The sequence below is a fragment of the Strongylocentrotus purpuratus genome, unplaced genomic scaffold (genome assembly GCF_000002235.5).
Source record: "Strongylocentrotus purpuratus isolate Spur 01 unplaced genomic scaffold, Spur_5.0 spur5_scaffold_4, whole genome shotgun sequence".
NCBI lineage: Eukaryota > Metazoa > Echinodermata > Echinoidea > Camarodonta > Strongylocentrotidae > Strongylocentrotus > Strongylocentrotus purpuratus.
Genome location: NW_022145610.1, coordinates 18,717,162 through 18,740,955, shown reverse-complemented (window position 1 = coordinate 18,740,955; position 23,794 = coordinate 18,717,162). Strand labels below are relative to the sequence as shown.

Sequence of the window (23,794 nt, the reverse complement as noted above, 5' to 3'; positions counted from 1 at the left end):
ATTGAACAACTCAACAAAATCTAAGACGGGCGAATAGATTCAGACCCGCAATGAACTGATGATGTCACCTTCTTCTTCCTTCGCTGTCCACTCCCATCTCCCCCTCTTGCGCCTCGTCGCCAATTTTCTCGTCAAACTCGGCGAGGTTGAGCGTGAAAATGAAGAGAGTAAGTGCCACCTGCTTCAGCCGAACCCTCAAACGAACGCCGACAAATTGGGGACGGTTACCATCTATCCACGTCCGATAATAGGGGAGACCCTTTTCACCTGGATTGGACCAAGCTTCCTCCCTTTCTCTCTCTCTCTCTTTCTATCTATTCCTCTCTTTGTCCACTACTCTCCTTTCCTTTCTATATCTCTCTCCCTCTCTCTCTTTGTTTTTCTGTGTTTTTCAATCACTATAACTATCTCTCGTACTTCCTCTATTTCTCTCACCACCTTCCCCTATCTCGTTGTCTTCGTCGCATCCCTCTCTCTCTCTCTCTCTCTCTCTCTCTCTCTCTCTCTCTCTCTGTCTATCTGTCTCTGTCTCTCTGTCTCTCTGTCTCTCTACCTCCATCTTTAACTTTTCCTCTTTTTGTCCATCTTTCTCCCTTTCTCCCACCAACTTCGTTTCCCCATCTCTTTCTCTTTCTTTCCCTTCTGTCTTTCTTTCTTCATCTTCTCTTGTCTATATTTCTCCATAAACCAAGCCTTTCCCATTCCCTTTATCTTTCTTCCTGTCTTTATCATTTATATCAAGATTATCGGTCTCTCTGCCTCTGTCTCTGTCTCTCTGCCTCTCTCAATCTTTTCTGACTCCACCTCAGTCGTTTTATCTCTCTTCTGTTTCTCGCTCCATCCCAAACATGACAGAATGTTTGGGATGGCTATTAATTAGAACACACCGCATGATTGCCCCGCATGCTAAGCTTGCTTGAGCACCGCGATTGCCCTTTTCGCATTCAATGAAGTCATTTTGGCACGCGACTCCTCTTACCGATGATGTCTTAACGATCTCAGTTTACCCTCCTTCCATCCTCTCCTACGCTCTCTCAAGGGGGGCATGATGCGGTCTTTGGTAGGTGAGAGGGGTGTAGCCCTGATGATATCCAACCCTCCTAAATCGTAACAGGGTAGCTTTTCTCCCATTTACCATATTTACACTCAGTGATCCAATCACCTCTCCCGTCTGGCTGTAAGCATGTCTCTGTATCACTAAGTCTGTTTTTCATCATTTCACATCCTCATTGGTTTGCTCTAAACCCAATTGCATCATCCTCTTTTCCCACCTTATTCTATGAATTTCAATGTTACATCCCTTTTTCTTTTATCGAAATTTTGTTTTCTTCAAAATCTTCCAATTTTCCGGCAATAAATGAACTTTTCATATACCAGTCAACACCGATTTATACGCTATATAATTAGTATGACGGTCGTAAAGCAAAGTGACCATCACCCACCTGCCTACCAGCTCCCAATTGATACTACCACCACTGGAATATGGAAGGGGGTAGAGTCATTACCCTTACTTTCCCCTCTCTGCGCTCCTGCCCACTTGATGTTGGTACCCTCTCCGTCTTGCAAGATCTCTTTAGCTTCCTCTCCGCTACCAGCCGACGAAGATGATGATGATGATGATGAGGGCCCGTGCTCTTGCCCGGTTGAATCAGAACCGTTCAGGCGCGGAGCCAATTAAGTTTGCCAAACGTTAAACTAATAACTTCGTGTTCTCTGTCGCCTTTAAACCTACCGTACATTTGTCTTCGCGCTAACCTTTCTTCCCAACTACAATGCACTTTTTGCTTACTTACATCACACTCACCTAATCTACTTAAGCGTCTCGTAACTTGTGCTTGTCTTCTTTAGCGAGTCGCACATGTTATCCCAAATGACAGGAAATTAGAATACCATGTTACGACAAACCAGCAATTTGGCCGATAAAATCAGGTGAAAAGCTGAAATATTTAGTAGTACATGTAAATGAAGTATAGTAGTCGCTCTATGCAGAGGGAATATATTTCATTTTCCACATAATATAAACAATGACAAGATAACTACAATAATACACGTAATGATATAACAGAAAATTATAGAGATATCTTTGACATTTTTTTTTAAAGTCTTAATTGTAATATGCGAAATTATTTAGTTACAGGAAATGAAAAACAAACCTACTTTGGAAGCAATGCTTGTTAGGTGTAGGTTCACACGGCTTTCCCGTGAAGAAGTGGTCTTTAAATGATTTATGATAGTTTGTTTGAAAAAGAAGAAAACAACACCTTTATACCTGAGGGAATACATGTAAGCCCCCCCCCCCCACGACAAAAAAAAATTGTTTAAAATGTCACAAATCTGATTTTTCAGAATGTCTTTCCGTTGTATATTAGATTGAATTACTTGACAGTAATGTAAACGGTTTAGAATGTTGCCGAAATTTAGGATGATTTGGGATAGAGTACGCTAATTCATATGTTTTTATTGATGTTTTCATGAAGTCACACACATATATACATAATATATATACATACAATATACAGATATTCATCCATTTGATGTTTACAACCAGAAGTCATTTAATGGATCATTCTTTCTCTGACCACCAGACAGTTGCAATAGGCAGTCGTCATGTTCTATTAACAAATTGTTTTATGCTACATTTATAATATGTCCCATAGTCTGGAAACGCAATTTTCGAAGAAAAAAAAATGCAAATAAATTAGATCACTGAAAAATGAAATATGAATGAAAATTAAAAAAAGAAAATAGGAAGTTAGCAGATGAGTGCATTTCTGAACGTTTAGTTACATTCGTTTCGCGCTCTCTCTCTCTCTCTCTCTCTCTCTCTCTCTCTCTGTCTGTCTGTCTGTCTCTGTCTGTCTCTCTCTCTCTCTCTTCTTTGCAGAATAATAAAGTAATACAAAATATAACGATGAGACCTCAATATATGTTTCTTCAATAAAGTGCTTTTCGTTTGTATTTCCCGTACAGACATTTTTCGTTTAGGCCTATTCACTTTTCATGACTGTCTCTCTATGAATGTAATGAGTGCGTATACCATCAATGACGAGCCAGAGAGACAGTGATCAAGCTTCCTGGATATATTATAAACCGAAATGTAATCACCATTCTGAAGAAAACGATTTACACCTCCACAAATACCACACTTAAACACAGACCCATCCACATTTCGCGTTCCATTTATCTCTATAACTGACAGTATTTTCCCCACAGCCGCATATCTATGTCCAGTTCTAATGTCTCAACAGAGCGCAACACGGAAACCGTCCATACCCAGTCGTATTTAAAGCAATATCATGACACACGTTTTGGTTGGCTACCTCCATTCAAACTGATAATCGAAGCAGTGTGAATGCTCGTCTGGGGGTGAGTCCCCAAAGGCGCTAGCTTGGAAACGGTTGAAATTGAAAAGGCAACGGACCTTTTAAAAAACTGGCGCTTGTTGCGAAGGAAAATGAATTGAATTCTTTTAAGCGTTGAAACCGAGGTGCTAGAATAATTTTAGACCAATGGAATTAACATTTACACATCGCTGATGTCGACTCGGTTAGAAAAAAAGGAGATCTACAGAATGATTGTCGCCGTTTTTAATATTTTGTAACCGTGTTAACGCGAACTGCAGACGTCAACAGAAGTTGAAGTTACAAAAAGATTAAAATAAACGAACATCTATGCTCGATTAATTCAAATGTCATGCAAGCATAATTATAAGTAGAACATAACATTCGTCAACTACATGCGTTTGACATAATTATTTTTTGTAATATCGACTTATCTACCATGCTACTCGAAACGATTATGGACAAATACATAAATATTATTGGGATGAAAAAGAGCAGACCACGCTGTTTACACGCGACAAGGTCACACATATTGTCTCAACTGTTGGTTCAATGTCATTCAGGTGAACTAAACATATACAATTATTTTTAGCACATTTAGCATGCTTAGATCCCATACATTTTCGCCATTTTATAAATACAAATGAGTAGAAATTGTTTAACAAAACTAATAATAATTAATTTACTTATACATTATATTTTATGTATCTCGCCTGAACTGTTAGAAAAATAATGTCATCTCTCTTTCCTCCCCCTCTCTCTGCCCCTCTCTCTTGCTATATATTTCTAAAATATCTCTCTCTCTCTCTTTCTTCTCTCTCTTTCTTCTCTTCCCCTCTCTCTCTCTCTCTCTCTCTCACTCTCTCTCTCTCTCTCTCTCTCTCTCTCTTTCTTTCATTCTCTCTATGACGCGTGTGGTCTATCTAACCACATCCCTCAACTTTTTTCTTCCTTGAGTAAAGCACCATAAAAGAAATTTAGATTACTTGTTAAACTGGACAAAAAGAGTAGTTAAGAAATACCATTAGGGTGCAATTGTGTTGGATAATAGTAATAATAGCATCATTGATGATAGTATACAGCGCTATAGCAGTACCCTGACCTTTCGATAGACTATCACACCATTACGTGGTGGACCGTTTAATTCTAATTACATCCCACATAAACCAGCTATAACGGTTAACCGTTACCATTTTTCTTTACAACTCTCCCCCCCTCCCCCCCCGTGAATTGTAATGGACCTTCTTTCCTTTAAAAAGGAGCGATTCTATTTCCTTGTGTTGGTTTTTCTACACCGCATAAGCCTCAGACGACAATACAAATCGTTTAAGTACAAGACAATCAAAACGGTTTGTATATGCCCTACTTTTTCGTTTTCTCTTCATAATCAACTCCCTTTCCTGCACGAAGTTGTATTTTATCTGTTTGGTCAACGATACAATATATAGGTTTGGCATGTTTGATAAGAGGGAAAGAGAAATAGAGAGAGAGAGAGAGAGAGAGAGAGAGAGGAAAGAGAGAGAGAGAGAGAAAGAGAGAGGGGGAGAGTGAGAGAGAGAGAGAGAGAGAGAGAGAGAGAGAGAGAGACAGGGGGAGGGAGGGGGATAGAATAGAGGAGGGGGGTGAGAATGGAGAGAGAATATAATGATATCAGAAAGACAGGCGCAGATGAGAGAAGGAGAAATGATCGGAAACATGTGGAAGAGATAGAAAAGGGAAGGGTGCGAGAAGGGACCAACGTATACAGTCAGAGACACGAAATGAAAAAACTAGGTCGCGGGGGGGGGGGGGGAGGAGGCGAGAGAGAGAGAGAGAGAGAGAGAGAGAGAGAGAGAGAGAGAGTGAGAGAGTTATATTATATATAGACATAAGAGAACGGGAGAGATATAGACAAAGATATAAATAGAGAGGAGGATAGATAGAGAGAGAGAGAGAGAAAGAGAGAGAGAGAGATTTCTTTATATAATTATGTGTCTAACGAATTGTGCTAGTATAAATGCTGTAAATATTTGCGACCGTTGTTATGCATTTCTGTATATTGTTGTGTACTGAAAATTCATCTTATCATGCATGGTGGCCATAAATAAACAAATACGAATAGGGAAAGGGAGGAGGAGGGGGAGAGAGAGAGAGAGAGAGAGAGAGAGTAAGAAGTGGAGATAGAGAGGGAAAAAAAGGGGTGTAGTGGATAAATAAAAAGAGACAGGGGTGCGTGTGTGTGCGTGTTGATATTGGATACGAGATAAGACTGCGTGCCACAGACAGTCCGATCTCGAAGAACACTAACTTACTAATGGAAAAACACAATTCTCATTATTTAAAACATGTTGTTCATTCTAATTTGAAAGCCTTTCTGAAATTGTCCGTATTTCCATTTTCTAAATGCGACGTAATCGAACAAAATGATGTAGTAATTGCAGCACCTCTTTTTTTTTTTGATAGCAGAAGGTTATTTAGAAAACGTAGCATGGGGTAAATTCGTAAACTATTCTGGAAGAGGGGAAGAGAAATTATCGAAATCTGATTCAAGTTCATGAGCTGATTATGATGCTGTCGATTGGAATTAGAGTCGCTTTTCCACAGTTTATCCATTTTCGATATTATTTCCCCGTCAGTTGCCCCTTTCACTTACACCGAATCAATCTGCCATTATGACATTAATTCGGATTAAGAACCTGTGAGAGTGTTTCTATTTGGGCCCCCATGCTGCTTTGAGGGGCAATTTAAAATTCATAATCATTTTTCGAGGCAATGATGACTTTCCAATCAAACAGGTCTATGTGAAGAGCTTTGTAAGACACCCATAATCCGTGAAAATCTGTCTGAGACCGGCTTTATTCCAACTTTCGGCCATATGTTTCGAATTGACGCAACGCAAGACGCGATAAATAGTTTGTAATATTTTGGAGTGAGAGGAGGAGGAGGAGGGTGACAGTGTGGGATGTTGCGATCTGCTCGGGTTTACGGGATATTTTTTCCTTACCTTTTAGCCAGGCATTGGATTCAACGGGTGGGGGAAGCGTCGAGGACGTCAGTCATCTCTGCGGGGCTTAAAACATATCATTTGCGAGAACGAAGGGCTTACAATCGCTCTCGTTTAATTCTAATTACAGTTATAATCCTGGATTGCGATCCCACTTCGTTTTACGCCTGCCTCGTCCTCTCAACCCTACGCTCGCCTCAGCTCCCCCGGCCGTACGCCTCGATCGCTCGGACAATAAACCAGTCAACAATAGCTACACCGACCATTCATCATTGGACGAGAGTGCCAGCGCCCCGCCCACGTCCTGCTCCGCCAACCAATCACAAGGCGAGGTTGAGCTCTTGCATATGCATGACCAGTAGCACTCGACCAATCGTATGTTGAGCTCGTCAAAAAGTAATCAGCTCTATGATTGATGCGGATGAGAGCTATCTTCGCAAGGGGCAATATGTCTCCCCTGTTTACACTATAGCATGGCTGCGTACACAATAGAGGAGTGGTAGATATATTTGAGAGGGACTAGACTCGACCATTTCGGGTGTTATCGTAAGGGGATTAATAAGAGAGGCAATGATTGGAGTGAATAGGTCTTTTTAGTATAACGATCCCCCTCTCTCATCGTTTGATACAGACCACCGACTCGTACAATCACCATTCGTGACACCTTAGCTGAGGTCACTCGCAACGAGCTGGACAAACTGGCCGCCCAGACCAAACCCTCATCTTTAAATCAATTCCTCCTCCTCTCTCTCTCTCATTAATTTCGAGAATTATCATTTGAACTATCATCGCTATCATCACCACACCCTGCATTCCCACTCGCAATGCTGGAACCCAACTAGTCTAAGTCTTTCGCGTCTGACAGCCTTCTCCGATTCTCTCATTCCAACCCGGCCTCTTCAAATATTGAAGCATTGATCATCTATAGAGTATCGTGATCGAAGCTCATAACGATGCGATCGTCTGTCTGGTGCAGTGTGTAATTGAATGCAACGCCCACTAATTCACGGATAAAGATTGGACGCGTGGAACACTTCCATAACATCGCCTTCAGCCACGGAAAGACCCGGCCGCCCTCCCTCCCCCACTCCCGTCACAACCGACTCTCAACAAACTATACTTGTCGTGTTTTCTCTCTCTCTCTCTCTGCGACAAGAACTGTTCATACCGTTCGTAAGCAGGGATTCTTTCGTGTCACACTGGAAACCACTGTGAACCTGAAAGCTTGCCAACAATTATCTGCCCTTTCACCATCTGTCAGGAGAAACAACGGATCGAATTTAAACGGTAAGTTAAGAAACATTTTACCACAAATTATAACATATTGCATCTCTAAATTATTAAAATTGATGTTTGTGAATAATTTTTGAAAGACATAATTTCGTCAGTTATATTGTTTGTTGACTTATTTTCTTGTCGATAAAAACAAATGATTCCTTTGATACATGTTCACAAAAACGAAGAGAATATCAGCCTTCAATGTTGACTTTATGACTTTCTGTTCTGATTGATATCATGTTTGATTTTATTTGGGCGAATACTGTTCTCTCAATAAATTATCAAAGAATATCTAATGATGTTGCAAACAAGCAATCTGTCATTCTTGCAAATCATCTTTTGTACCAGTGTATTAAATGACGCCGATGAGTTGCTTGTTGAAACCCAACTTCATTTTATTGTAATCTAGAGATTTTCTTTCTGTTTCTATATTTCGCCAGGTTTGGAGCCGATGTTACTCTGGAAAAGTATATAGCTTATCTTTAAGGTGTGATTTTGATCCTGTTTTGGTGATATCAGAAGCCAGTGTGCAACATCTATTTCTTGGTGAGGCAACAATAAATGCTACCTGACCAGATGGAATCGTCTGCGGAGTCGCCACTCCGGGAAAACTTGTCAACAACATCCCCGGGACTGAAACACACCGGGAATACAACAGTCAGTATGCCTGTAGCCAGCCCACAGCCTGTAGGCACCCATAACAACAACAGCAGCTCGACCCGGGACGAATGCTCACGTTGCAGCTCGCCGGCCTCGTCGCCGAACTCTTGCCCCGCCAGCCCGGCGCACAGCACCAGCGATGCCGGGTCGGTGTCGCCCTCCCCTACGGCTGCAGCAACGCATGTCGGTTTCTCGCCAGCCACCACCCACCACTTGCCACACAGGCAACACAAACACATCCACCACCATCATCATCACCTTAACATCAACAACAATAATAACAACACCATCAACCACATACGCGCGAAACATGACTCTGGGTCAGAACTGTTCATTGGTAAGGTCCTGGATTCGAATCCCGCTCACCAGCTCGGACTACCCCCTCATATTCGTCACCCTATGTTATCCCAGGGTAACCTACAGATTCCCTTACCGGTACGTAACCCGGTCGCCGCTCCGCCATCGTTCCTCATCCGGGATATCCTCGGAGATCTCAAAACGCGGGAAACTAACTCAAGAACTGACGCAGAAATTCGCGAATTCGACAGACGATCAGCATTCCACTTCAGGCACTCTGATCTATCGTTACAGCGAGCTGATAAAGACAATAAGGACATTGATGACGATGTCGATGACGATGACAGGCATAGTGAGACGACGTCGTTGAAACGATCACTGTCATCAGACGATCTTACAGATTCGAAATCGAAAGACAACGATTACGACAAAGGTAAGTCTATACCGACTTCATTAATATGCTCACCAATCTGTCTTTCAATCTGTCATTCAAAAGAACCTTCTAATCACAAAGCTCAACTGCTTATTTTCTTCAAGTTTATAACTTTTTGTAATCATTGAACAAAATCATAAACTAAAATCTTGTGTAGCATCCAGACTGTAAACTGTACTTCTATCACTTTCAATCCGCTGTCTACTCCGGTACCTTCAAAATTGAATTGAATAAGCATGCAGTTTTTGAAAGCGTTTGTAATGTATCTGTGACTGAATCACGTTTTCGTCTTTGTACAACCTTTAACGGCAAGACATGAAGACACATTCAAATCAGTGTTGTGTATGGTTGAACAAAATACCAATGACTTATTTTCGATTGCAACACTGTAAACTATGCATAATGGATACACAGCGCAAAGCGAAGCAGACCATTGCAAAACTAGATCTTCAGCCAGATTTAAAAAAAGCAACAACAAAACATGTTGACATTCATTTTATAAATGTTTTTTTCAAAATTAATTATGCGCTAACGATGTAAAGCTGTCAAAATAGATACCGCAACTTGGATATACCAGAAATCAAATTATTATCATTGAAGATGTGAAAAACGCCTACATGTTTACTATACCAACGGCTTAATAACTATACTTTAATGTATTAATTTTCGATACCACTAATAGAATAAGAATAATTACTCTTCTTTTTAAAAACAAAGAATATTTGGATCTCAAATTGTAAAGAAAGCGAGGGGTGGGAGAAGAAATATACTAATGTAAGTCTTGTTATACAAACTCCATTGTTATCCTGCATACAAATGAAAGCATAAAGGTGTCCATAACATTAAAGTAGGCAAGCGTTGACATGCAATCAAGAAAAAATGAAAAACAATAACCCTCCTCGTCAGCCTTCTATACATGACTAGTTACCTTTTCTACTTAACAAAAATATCCACTCCATAATTAAGCACAATAATCTTATTCAAATGCTGAGTAAAATCACCGTTAAAAAAGGTTATCCAGCATTCATATATCAAGATAATTGATCTTCTGACATGAATATTTCTCAAAGAATAATTCTCATCATTATAGACTAATGATAACCTAACTCTGGGCAAGCATACTTAAACATCGAAGTGAGAAAATTATCCAGCCCCCTTTACAGACACTCTCCAACTTTTGAGAGCTGATATGTTAACTCACAAACCCCAAGAGCGAGTTAATATCTTACACTATAAGGAAAGGAGTGAAGTGAGAGTAACGAGTTAAGTATACAGACATTGCACCGGGTGCAGCTCACTGGGCATGCATTTTGTAGTAGGCCTGTTTCGCCTGAACAGACCGGCCGCCCGTCTGCCGTGCCCCGAACCCGTAGCTACACAACACGCCCGGGTTCGTGTATACATCATTATACGCACTTATAATACGAATTTACGAATTGAATCTTGAATATGAAATATGTTTAACGACTACTGACGCTCAGTAAATGCTAGCGTTTTCATTACTCCCTCTCCTCACCGAAATATCCGAAAATACAGACTATGCATCTATTGCGTGTATTATGATAATGCAATGAACATTAATATTCACGTTATAGGTAGGCTGCGAGAGCTGCAAGTAAAATGAATATGCATCACATCCATGTTCCCAGTGCTCTGTTCTCTGCCATCATCTAGAAATATTTTCTTTACCTCATCGTCGGTACTTTGTCTCATTTTCTAAAGGGCATATATTAATAATTCCCTTTGAGATTAAAAAATAAATAAATAAATAAATAAATAAATAGCAGTATTACCCCCCCCCCCGCTTCCTTTTTAGTTTGCACTTTCCAAACTTCCAACAACAACAAAAAGTTCAAAAACTATTATATTCTTTTAAAAAATCTTTTAAAGTTTCCTCCGGCTCATTTCATTCAGAAGCCGTTTGCATTTAAACTGTTTATAATTATTATCATCATCCTGAATCTTATTCCTTAGTGCAAAAACTGAGTGTCTCTTACTATAACCTTTTGCATAACTGATTAGTTGTCGTTTACATGATACAAGATTAGGAATCAATAGAAAATTTCATGCAAGGAATTTATTTAAAAGTTATTTTGAGTTATTATGATTATTACATATTTATTAAGTCAATATACCCCATTTAAATGAAATAAATGGATAGTATTTATGATAATTATCCTAATAATTGGAGTACTGCGGAATACATATCGGTATGCTACTCTGTCATTTGATTGTAGTTTCCAATGAATTAATATCGCTTTTGTTTCTTAACGGCGTTGCCATCTGGCGTTCTATTTAGCGCGCAAAGATAACACATGAATAAAAGAGACAATTTTACAAGTACTAACTATATTTTGTTAACAGGGTACAATGTTATTATTCGGTGTTGACATTACTTGTAAATATTCGTTACAACAATTTTCGTGACAATTCGTAAAGAAATATTTTGTCCGCGATATTTTAAACATGCAATACAATAGATAAAATACAGTGGCGACAGGGGTGGATAGGATAATCACAATTGTCAGAAATAGCTGTAAACTATTCTCAATTATGTTTTGTCTAACCTCAAAACCACTCATAGCTTCCTTTTCTCTGAATGTCTGTCTTGCTTCTTGATTTTAGTTTTCCCATGAAAGACAAATTTTAAATGGTCGGGAGCAAATAATAAATGATAAGAGACGAATAGAAAATATGACAATTACACTAATGATACAACATAATCTTATTTAATACATTTTTTATTTTTTTATTTACCTGATATTTTTCTTCGTTCTTGAGAACTCAACGACAATCAGTATTGTTGCTTAAAGGTCAATTAATTGTCGAGTTTGATATTTCATCCATAATACCCGGACATCTCTGTCCTCATATTCAAAATCTTGTCATCCAGTTGAGGAGAAAACTGATTATTGAAATTACATTCAGTAACGATCGTTATATGACATTTTTTATTCGTTTTTATTATTATTATCTATTTCATCTTTCTTTTTCCTTAACTTTGGCTCATTAATTTTGTTGTAACTAATGTCCTCAGACTGAGTTTCATCCTCTCCTTGTTACTCATTGTCCCTTCATAATTGGCACCCTACTGATGGTTTTCTACCCATATTCATATCCGATGGAGGGTAAAATTAGACAAGATGAGACCTTGAAAGTTATCTTTTATCCAAACTACATCAAAAGAATACCCATTGTTCACATTCCAGGTACTGAAGGTCATTAAGCAGAGTTCAAGCTTCTAAACAATCCATCCGAGTATTATACGTCATTACACATCATTAGCGAAAACATGAAAATAACTAATAGTGCTGATGAAGTTCTTTTAGAAAAGTTTTGATCAGCGAACAATCTTCCCCATGGTTTGCTAGATGATGATGATAATAAGAGCCGGCTCATCAGCAATAATTATGTCCCAGCAATACCTCTATTATTCATCGACTTATTGTTCAAGTTCTTTTGGGGATACATAATCACTGTCCGTAACGAAAGATGCATGCTTTACAAGTTTTAATCATAATATTGCACAAACAGGTATATATTATTCATTGTTTTGATGATTACGAAATATCTTGGTCTTTTGAAATACGTCTTACAGTGGTTTAACAAGCATGTAAGATAACTCCCCGTAACAGCAACAATACTTTATTGCCGAAGTTTATATGTTAAGAATATTTTGGTTAAAGGAAAATAGGTTGTGCTAATGATCTAGCTTATTATAAGGACTTCGGTAGGATACAATAGATTGAAAATTAACTGATCATTACAAGTGCCCCTGAGTCCCCCCTATTATTATTATTATGTTTGATTGAAATTATAATGAATACTAACAATTTACTTGTGGATCTTTTGAATTAGGTGAGGTGAACCCCCCCCCCCCCATTTTCTCGCTTAAATACCCCCCTCATACGTAGTCAATTATTCTGGTATATTCCATAATTAGACTTATAGTAGGCTAGATTCATGAAACATGAACAGATGAAGAGTTTTCCCGTTGATTTGGCTTGTTTCTTTGACACAACATAATGAAGCTTATGCCTTTTGTTTTCTTCCCAAATGATTCTCGTCTTTTTTAATCATCCTTTGAAGTATACATATAATTTCTCTTGAAAAGGGATTGGATGAAAGCGGGAGGCACAGAGAAATAACGAGCACAAAAACCCCTCCCTTGTCCGATTTACCATCCGTAACATCATTGCACAATGGATGAAAGGAATAAACAATGATATCATCATCGAAATGAAATTATTGGTGAAAAGAATACACTAATTTGACCTTGTAATTTGCACGGTACCTGCTTTTGTTGTTATTAATGTGTTCCATCAAACTTTATTCAGAAGAATTTTTAATACTGATTAAGCTAATCTATAATGCACTATTATAGAGAGAAAAGGGACGATGAGTTTTGTTTTTTCCCCGTTGAAATAACTTTCAGCGACTTGTTCTTATGAAATTGTGTCTTTAGAAACAACATGACATTGTGTAGATTTAGCCTATATTAAGCTTATTTGTATTGGATACAGTCTTTTTAAGAGAGAAGAAAGGGCGATGAGTTTGATTTCCTTTTGACATCAATTTTTAATTGATCTTGTGAAGATTTAATACTAATTTGGTAGGCCTAATTAGAAACACGAAAATAACCTAAATTGATCACATAAAAATCAAGCTGCTTGCAATTAGGCTGACGGTGTCTAATTTCGATGAAGATTAAGAAGATGACGATATCCTGTATGACGTTGATAATGACGTAACAATCAATAAAAAGCCTCTTAATTTGTTATGAATATGAAAACAAATTATGATCATTTTATGATCACGAATGAAGGGATAGTACTGTAACTTTAATAGTTTACATTTTTGGGTATTTTTATCCCTTAGTTTCATTTAGGTTGTCATTATCTCGAGATAAACCCCACATCGTTTTACATCATTAAAAGATACAATGGAGTAATGTTTTCTCATAAAAACTATGACTTTCATATATTAGATCAGTTGGAATCACCGCTTTGATAAAAATTGATGTTAAAGAACAATTGCGCCGTAGGCTGTCGATTAGAGTGTCGGGACCGAGAAAATGCGTAACAAAATATCACCAGCGCTGATTCCGCATGCAAGATGTAATATGTGAAATTGGAAGGCTAACACAATTAAAATTACTGCTGCCTGCACAAACACTGCACTAGCTCATACATACATAACGTAATCGGCGTGTATTAATATTCTTCATTCGGTTTAATCATCTCGAATCAATAAGCTTAATTCCTTGCTCATGCACTAATCATACTCGTAATTAGATATGTTAAGCGGGTGCAATCATTTTTTTTCCCTTTCCATTCGGGATATGTCTATTATTATTTGGAGCGGTGGAGCGTGTGTGAAAAGCGTCGCGTTGTTCGACACGTCGCACGCCGGACGCGCTGGGGCGACTTCTTGCCAGTATGGCGTTAGGAGTTTGCGCGGCTTTAACACACCATCGTGTCAAAAGAACGACCCACTTCCTACCACTGTGCACAGGTACCTAGCATTTCATTACTGTTCTTTAACAAAAAAGTTTGAGTCAATATTGCTTGTGACTCTTTATCTGACATCATTTTTTTAATCATGAAGTGGTCTAATCATTTAGATTAGGTTTAAAGCTGCGTCAATAATTCATTCATTTTTTCTTTTCTTTTCTTTTCTATTTTTTTTAAACATCACAGTCATCATGCACAGACAAAAGAAACCTCACCACTATTAAGCCTTTATATTCCCTATTCACAAAAGCCAACATATTCATAATAGTCTATCCTAATTAATATGACCTGTGCTGTTACGGGTCAATAAATAATTCCTGTTGCGCAGCCGCAATGATGTTTCAAGGTGAAAATAGAATTGTAATATTAAAAGCTACAGGCCTATGGGTTACCAAGAAAGACAGTAAGACAATGAAAGTAGAAAAACAAAAACTTAAAAATCATAAAGTGTCTCACGATGCAATTTTCTTCTTTTCTTATATTACTGTGCATGCCTATAAAGACGCAGCGGGTAGTGTTTCATTGGCAGTTCTCACTTGAAATGAAGACGTATGTTTTTCTTAGAAAAGCTCGTTCACTCTATCAAAGAAATCATAGTTTAGAGGTTAATATTTATTCAGGTAGCATACAGTGTATTCCCCACTTCCCCGTGTCATATTCATTCCAATACAAACATTCAATTCATAACACCAGCCACAAAGCGCTCTTAAGAGAATAACACGCTCTCCGCTCGTTAAACGAAAAAAGGTCCCATCATAAATTAACCTTCTAAACACCAAGAAAAGAGATTCCTCCTTCTTTACTCAAGACTGGAGATCGTGAGTCGACTCTAAAAGATATTTTCTGATCCATGAGTATTACTACCAATTTGTGAATGCATTATTTACTGGCTAACGAGGCGAAGGGAGACGAGGAGCTAGTGAGTGCATACGGCGGTCGCAAAGCGCCAAAGGAAAAAAGAAAATAACTTTCTTCTGATCGTTCAGTCATTCCGTTGTGGATTCGGGTACCTATGGGTGTCGTTCGGAGAGTAAACACCATCAAAATGATGACAAATCGTGGTCGTTAGAGAAACGCTTTAAACTCTCCAAATTCAACCAGGATGAGGATAATGGGCGCGGTATTAAAGCCAATGAACTGCCGGTGAATTATAGAGAGCGTGACTCTTCGATATATCATATTGGAATGCTAAATAGGGTTATTAAAATCTCCTGAACTCTCAAAACGACCCACCCCGAATGAACATCTTAATTGCTTCGATAGATCAGGCTACGATATCGAAAAGATGCATGGATCTGTTTCCAAACGCAACCTGAAAGGCGAGTCTCTTTTACGCGTTTTACAGAGAGGATACCCATATTAATTCATAATTTCTTTTCTGTCGCTTTATATGGTTGCAAATGATCCCTATAAGATGCCAATTTGTTAATTCGAGATTAACACGGTTTACTGAGTGTTTAACACGATGACGGTAATTGCCGTGTAAGTGATGGCGGTGTAACGTTAGACAACCAAACTCTTAATCGCTGAGCAATTAAGCTATTATACTTGATTAACAGTGTTCATCCTGTCGTGATAATGAAGGGAATTACCTAGCTGCTGTCTAAGCCCGTTGCCTAATTAAGTACGATGTAAAGCTTATTATTGGACACCGATGCTGCGTATACTAACACAAGGTTGCGTCGATCGTAAAACTCCACTTTTCCCTTGCGTATTCAAACTGAATATAATTATATGGGTATATTATGCTGAACAAAAAAAAAAAAAAAAAAAAAAAGACCCAAAATCCAACAGAATTGTAATACAATTTGTTCCCGAGAAAACACCATGCTAACGATTTCCCCTTTACAATAAACGTCTCGCGCGAAAGGATGAATTATATCATAAAACGAATTTCAACCCCATCTTTAGATTTTAAGATTATGGCTAGTAACCTTTGAATTTAAAAGCGATGAAAATACACGCACTCTTTATATCGAGATAAGAAATTACTCGAACCCGCATGGCATTTATTTATATCTTAAATGCTCTTCAAACACTTAATCTGCTAATGAAATTCATGAAGTTTCGAGATAACAATCGAAACAAATTTAATAGTGTTCTGATTGTAGCCATTTAACTGTCCTAATGCGTGATTTTGTAGACGATGCTTTTCATCAGACATTGGTTTTTTTGTTGTTGTAATAGACAGATAAAAAGCCAAGATAATGTCGGCATGAACTATTAATGAATAATTGATGAGTATTTACGATTTATAAATGATTCAATAGTATTAAAAGTTCAATTTCTGCTGAGTGCTCTACGGAGATATTATGAAATTCAATTCAAACTTATTATCAAACACAATTGACATACTTCAATAATGTGTTTCATAATAGCTTTGATGACGACAAAAACTGACACACACCATATTTATTTTATTGTAATACGTAATACGTGTACCAATAAAATTTGAGTACTGATAATAAATATAATTCTAATTATTCATTATTCCCCACTTTTTCCTCTCTACCTCCCTCCCAACCTCTCTTTCTTTCTTTCTCTTTAACTCTCTATCTCGCCCAATCTCTGTCTATCTCTCTCTCTCTCTCTCCCTCTCTCATTGTGTTTCTTTCTCACTGCCTCTTTCTGTCTCTTTTTACGCCCTCAAATTTCTTCTCTTTAAAATCTCTCCCCTCTTTCTCTCTCTCTCTCTCTCTTTCTGTCTCTCTATCTCTGTCTGTATCCCCTCTTCTCTGTCCCCCCTCTCTCTCTCTCTCTCTCTCTCTTTCTTCCTTTCTCTCTCTCTCAGATGGGGACCCTGATGACTCAGAGACCGACGGTTCGGGGAGCAAGTCGAAGAAGCCTCGCAAGGCCCGAACAGCATTCACAGATCATCAACTCAACACACTGGAGAGAAGCTTCGAGAGACAGAAATACCTCTCAGTACAGGATCGTATGGAGCTAGCAGCTAGTCTTACTCTCACAGACACACAGGTCAAGACATGGTATCAGAATAGGAGGTGAGTTCAAGTTGCTTTCAAACGTTCCTAGCTCTGAAAAAATAAAGTCACCTGAATGTTGCGCATGCCGAAAAAGACGCGCTCATTCTATGCCGCGCCCATTAACTTAGTCTATGTTAACCGACTACACTTTGAGCCAAAGCAATTTACAAACAGTCGAACAGAACAATTAACGCTGCAAGATATAATTATACTTGAACATTATTCATCAAGCAGGGGAAACTAGTATCAGTAAAGCGCCGAAATGACAGGGCTGTATATTATAATGCAAGTTTTTGTTGCGCAAACACCTCTCTTTTCACACTATCACGTTCCTCTCTCTTTTTTGTACTGCTTCGTTTTGAAACAATGTATTCCCCTAAATACTCCTATCATATTCACTGATCTGCTGTTTAACCATGCATCTAGCTCCGAAATACGGTAGACGTTGCAAAGATCTTTATCTCTCCTATTCAATATTCATCGTATTCCTATCTGTTAGAGATGGGAGACAAACGATTCGATGAGTTTAGTTTGATATCGCTGGGTCCAACGACGCGACAGTGATGTGTTTACGCATCTAAAACGATTTACCTCAACTGTAATGCCACAATGCAAAATAACACAGTGTATGGCACAAAACTCAAGAAGAAAATAATTCAAGATGGAAAAGAACAAATCTTGGAAAGTTTCACCGCGTTTACAGAGAAGCGATCGATGAGAGATTTAGTGAAGATGGGTCAATGATAACTTCGGACGGAGCTGGCGCTCTTTAACTCTGGAGCGTAATGCATCAATCATGATAAAAAAAAAAAAAATTGTCAACCACTTTTAATTCTCGAATATTATTTTACGTTATGTTGTATAAAACACACAAATGTAATGCTTAGATTACTGTAGATATGCAATATGATTTTAAAGAAATAATAGAACGCGGACAAATTCATTAAAAAAACAAAAATCTCAAATCAAATTCAATCGTTTTCTGTGATACTGGCAGAGGGGAGATAAGGGAAAGGGAAGCCAAGAGGAGGAGAGGAGGAGATGAGGAAAGGGATAAGTGTATCTTTTATATCAATCGGAAACACTCTCAGGCAAATACTGCCATTTGTCAAATACTCTTAGTGAGTATGAATGAATAATCAGGCTTTTTCTAAAAGATTCCGTAGCGGAACTACTTCAATATTTATGCTTTATACGCTGGCGATTGACGATAGCTTTTTAGAAATCTTTCAGAGCCCGTCATCGTTTTCCCCGTATATCCGAGACGTGTATCCTCAATACAATCAATATGCCCCGAAGCTGTTCTTAAGTCTTCGACTGCCGATAGAGGCTTGGAGCGATTTATAATCATGAACCGCTTGACGGTATTGTGAGCGTAACTCTTAATCATCTAACTGCATGGAAGGAATTTTTTCTTACTAAAAGAGGGAGTTCCAGTTCTGTATTGATACGAATAAACCTTTTTTTTCTGGATGGCTATCTATACGACCTTTTAAAAATGTCTTGTTTTGATAATGTTCTCTTCTGTTTCTTACGTGAATATCTTCCGATCCTTATTCGAAGGAAGATGGTTTCGTTCCATCTTCTTTTTCGCCGACTTGTATTTTGAGATCATCCTCCCGCCCTCTCTTTCTCTCACTCTCTTTTTCTATCTCTTTATCTCCTTGTCCCCCCTTCCCTCTCATTCTCTCTATCTCTTTCTCTCCTTGTCTCTCCCTCTCTCTCTCTCATTCCCTCTTTATCTTTCTCTCTCTCTCTCTCTCTCTCTCTCTCTCTCTCCCTCTCTCTCTCTCTCTCTCTTCATTCACATCTTCTCTCTGTACTTATACCCCAGAGCGAGGCTTAAGCCCTGCTGTAACATCACCTCTAATACACGATTATCTTCATGCTGTAATTATAATGTTGAAGCATAAACGCGTTTATTGCCTGATATCTATCCTTTATGTTAAAGCATTGTCTAAGATTATTCAGTAACCTATCAAAAGTTCACCTTTTTCGCCTTTTTCACCATCTTTACATTTTCTTCCACACTCCCTTCTTCCATTACTCGTCTTCCAGACTTCGTCCCTATTCCTCTCATCCTCTTATCCCCCTCTCGCTCTCTCTCTCTCTCTCTCTTTTCCCCCCTCTCTCTCTCTCTCTCTCTCTCTCTTTTCCCCTCTCTCTCTCTCTCTCTCTCTCTCTCTCTCTCTCTCTCTCTCTATCTCTATCTCTCTCTTTTTCCCCACTCGCTCACTGTCTCTCTATCTCTGTCTCTGCTCTCAATCCCTCTCCTCCTCCGGGAACATGACCTTAAAGTTTCCGGATTAGTTCCTTCCTCCTTTCAATAGTAATAAATATCTAATGAAACGGTAAAAATGAGAAAAAGAGAGATTATTTTATTGTACAGCTAAAACAGGTATATATTACTTTTCCAACATCGTTGAATCGGAAGTCTGTATTAACTCCCATTCCAAGAAACGTCTTTATTGTTACTAGTTCGGTTTGCTCCTTCCAGCAATACTTGATACACTTAAAAAACAATTATTACAATTCTCTTTCGTTCTTGTTAATGCTATATTATGACAATTTTCTTTGAAAATGAATTGTCTTCTAAGTAGCAGGACCTGTTGATGCAATGACATAAGTTATCATTAATATTGAAACCATTCCTTACACAACACACACACACGCGCGCACATCACAATATAGAACTGAAACAGGATATACTTTCTAATATAAACTTGATAAGCAATTATACTTTTAACAGATACCACAATACACACATTTTGTGGATATTGCATTTGACACCTCGTAAAAATAATCGTGATGACCGCCTTTCAAAAGCATGCCAAAGTGGACGGTATTATCCTTATACATTATTAAAGAATTGTATTCATTCATTTTTTCCTGAAAAGACTGGAAGTTCCTATTTTTCGAACCGCAATTAATTTCCATCCTATTAAACAATGTCTAATACATGATATACTGAACGTTTTCTATCACAACTGGATATCCAATTAGTAAATCACTCAATGCATATAAAACTTCAACTTAAATGCAAGAAAGACAATTATCGTTAGTATTTAGGCAGCAGATCACAGCGTGTATGATTTCAATGGCTGCACGCTGTTTTCCCCCATTTGATGTGCATTGTTACGATCAGTAATGTCGGTTAACCAATTGTGTTTTTTTGTTTTTCTGCAATGCTGCACAATTTTGGGTCACAAATCGTTTCTTTCAAAAACAGGCAAGCGACAAAATTGAGGTTTATGCGATTAATGGAAACAGAGAGAGAGGGTAAAAGAAAGGGAGGGGGGTCTTTCCCAACCGATTGCAAAGGATTTTCAAGTGCAAAATAGGGCGCGACAATCGTCAAAAACAGGGTTTAAGCGGGGAACAAAAACGTGCTCTAAATCTTTGAAAAAGCCGTCGGGGGTACAATTACTTTACGCCTCGATAACAATAACGGGCAACACAAACAAAAACAATGTACCCCCATCAGCATTTCCTGCGCCTTTTCTTCATCCGAATTTTTCGGGTATAAAGCGGGAGTTAAGAAAAAAAAAGTATTTTTTGATTAAGAAAAAGTATGACAAGTCGATGTACTTTGGGGTCGGACTTTGGATCCTCTAGATGCTGGCATTATGATAAAGGTCTCATGACTGTGTGTTAATTTGCTCTCTCTTCCTACATCTATTCCGGATCCCGCTGTTGATTTTGTACATCATTATCTCTCAATATCTCTCGTGTTTTATTGATATCTACAATTTGTTATTGTAGTTATACTTTAATTCATTTACTGGGCTAGGCTTCGACATTCCCGAGAAATTGTACCCCATGAGCCACATTCCTTTCCCACTTTCTTTTTTTGCGACCATTCCCTTTTTTCTTCACTAAAATAACAAACATTTGGTGAGCGTTTTGCACCTGTGAAAGCGATCTATTCTACACAATAATTAGTTTACTTATGATTCCATTTTAGTAATTAAACTAATTTTATGAGTTCCTGGACCAACATCATTACCAGCGCCGACAAATAAATATAGCCTATAAACAGAAAAGCAAAACTTGATAAACAAAGAACAAATTAGCAAAAAAATAACTTTGAGGTTCACAAACCGGTTAAAAATTGTTTTGAACAAATAATATTTGAAAGCCACATAATTATGATCAATAATATGGACACCACTCAACCACTTTTAATTAAAAGGTGTTTCTGCCAAATGATAAAACAGTTTTGGAAAATGACATTTAACAATTTCTTTCATTTTCTCTGTCTTTGTAGGACGAAATGGAAGCGGCAGACAGCCGTTGGTCTGGAGCTGTTAGCCGAGGCCGGGAACTATTCGGCTTCGATGCAACGTCTCTTCGCACCGCCATTCTACTACCACCCAACACAGGGCATCGTGTCGAATCTTGACGGATTGTACGGGCTACAGGCGGGCCAGCGTCCCGTACTCCCCCGCCTCTTCTTGCACGGTCTGCAGCAACACGTCAGCCATCTGCCACTCACTCCGCGACCGCTTCATCCTCACTCTCATTGACCTCCGCGTCGTCATGCTGGCTCAACGAACCCGACGACGACGTCGGAGACGATGATGATGATGATGACGATGATGCCTGATTGATCTTCAGTGGCAGAGATTAAAGACTCTGACGGTTGGTTACACCGTTGTTCATGGAACATTTTGCTTATGACGACTCGTTGAAGAAACAAATACGGTTTATTACAGCTTCAACATATTTCATTTATATCTTCTTCATTTAGGGATCCAATTTAATTGATATTGTAGTTATTTACATCATGTTTACAACAAAAAGTTATCCATACCAGCCTCAACAGTGGACTGCTAATTCACGCCTTTGACGGCGAAAACATCTCACCATTTTTCGTCGTTTGCGTCATAAAAAATGTATCACCCTTTAAGATCTCGAACTCAGCATTCAACACGAGAGTGTTTATATGCGATACAAACTTTATCACTCATTCAAAGAGCATTTATAGCAAAATTGATTTCTCAATGAATTAAAAGGCGAGGAGAAGACATAAGTTTTTGTTTTAATATAAGAGCGAAATCATTCTGACTAAAGACAGACTTTTTGAATTATCATTAATGTAGAAAGTGGCAATGTTTAACGTTTTAGGTAAGAGATATAGTTATTAATTCAAATAATTTCGTGAATGTTTCTCGTCATAGCTCAGATTTCATTTCAAAATAATCAAATTGAAAGTCTGATCTAATTTAAGCTCATATATGTCATTTGAATCGTAAGAAAGTGAAAAGTTATCAAATGACAGATAGTAAATCTTTTTGAAACATTATTTTGTTCACCCGCAGTTTCACTTGATGACTATTTAGGGTTAGATTTGAGCATTACATTACACCTTGACGATATTATACGCATTTTTATGTTGTATCAGAATGTTTGAAAGCTTAACGTATCACATTTTCTCGATGTTTTTTTCTTGCTTGATAAGCCTATCCGTGTTAGATGGAACACCAATTTGTTAGTTCCAGTCGTAATCTTATTCAAAATTGATGAGTTTCTTAACCCTTTGCAACCAAGCTGAATTATTTGCGTGTTAGTACCAATGCAACGAGCTTTAATTAAAACATAAGAAAAAACGAAATGTTGGGCGGGGCGGGGGAGGAGGGGGGGGGGTGGGGGTGGTGGGGGTGGATAAGACCTAAAGCATGACTATTATCCTCAAAGTATTCTAAACAGTCATGATACGTAGCACAATGTGACATCTAAATTGAAACTTAATAGAGTCGTAAAAGGCTTTGAAGCCATAATACGTGTCACGATTATTTCTTGAAAGCATGATGAAATTGAAAAAAATTGTCAAGAACGACAATATCACAAAAAGGTTACGAATGGTGGAAGTGATGCTTAAAATGCTCTTAGATTTTTTTAAGATGGTTAAAAATAGTAAATTAATGCTATAGGAAGTTTTACAGCCTTCGAACAAAATAAAGTAAAATAATTATAAGGTGGCAAGGTACGTAATGACTGAGTTAGACTTGAAGCCTTCCTTCAAATTAAAACTCTCTTGAAGTTTTTTTTCATTGTCAATTTTGTCGTTTAATTTGTACTTTCAGACACTTTAATTGTAAGTATAATTCCTCTCGGCAGAGAAAGTCTCGCTATTCGAAATAACTAGCTTGCCCCCACACTCTCATCGATTGGTCTGTCATGCAGGCAAAAAGCTGTTAAAACCTTATGATCGCATTTGAAGGAGTTAATAGCATTAATAATGGCTCATATATAACTTAACATTGGCGCTGTCTAATAACATGTTTCATTGACATTTGTGATCC

At 38.2% G+C, this 23,794-nt stretch overlaps 1 protein-coding gene across 1 annotated transcript; it reads left to right on the top strand.

Annotated features, from left to right (window-relative positions):
- The first annotated feature begins 6,844 nt into the window (after nucleotides 1-6,844).
- On the top strand, nucleotides 6,845-22,843 carry LOC580358 (barH-like 2 homeobox protein). Its single transcript, XM_780421.4, has 4 exons — nucleotides 6,845-7,611; nucleotides 8,043-8,992; nucleotides 17,297-17,507; nucleotides 21,757-22,843. Exons 2-4 carry the CDS (start codon nucleotides 8,164-8,166, stop codon nucleotides 22,013-22,015), a joined length of 1,299 nt encoding a protein of 432 aa, XP_785514.3. The 5' UTR covers nucleotides 6,845-7,611; nucleotides 8,043-8,163; the 3' UTR covers nucleotides 22,016-22,843.
- The last annotated feature ends 951 nt before the right edge of the window (nucleotides 22,844-23,794 follow it).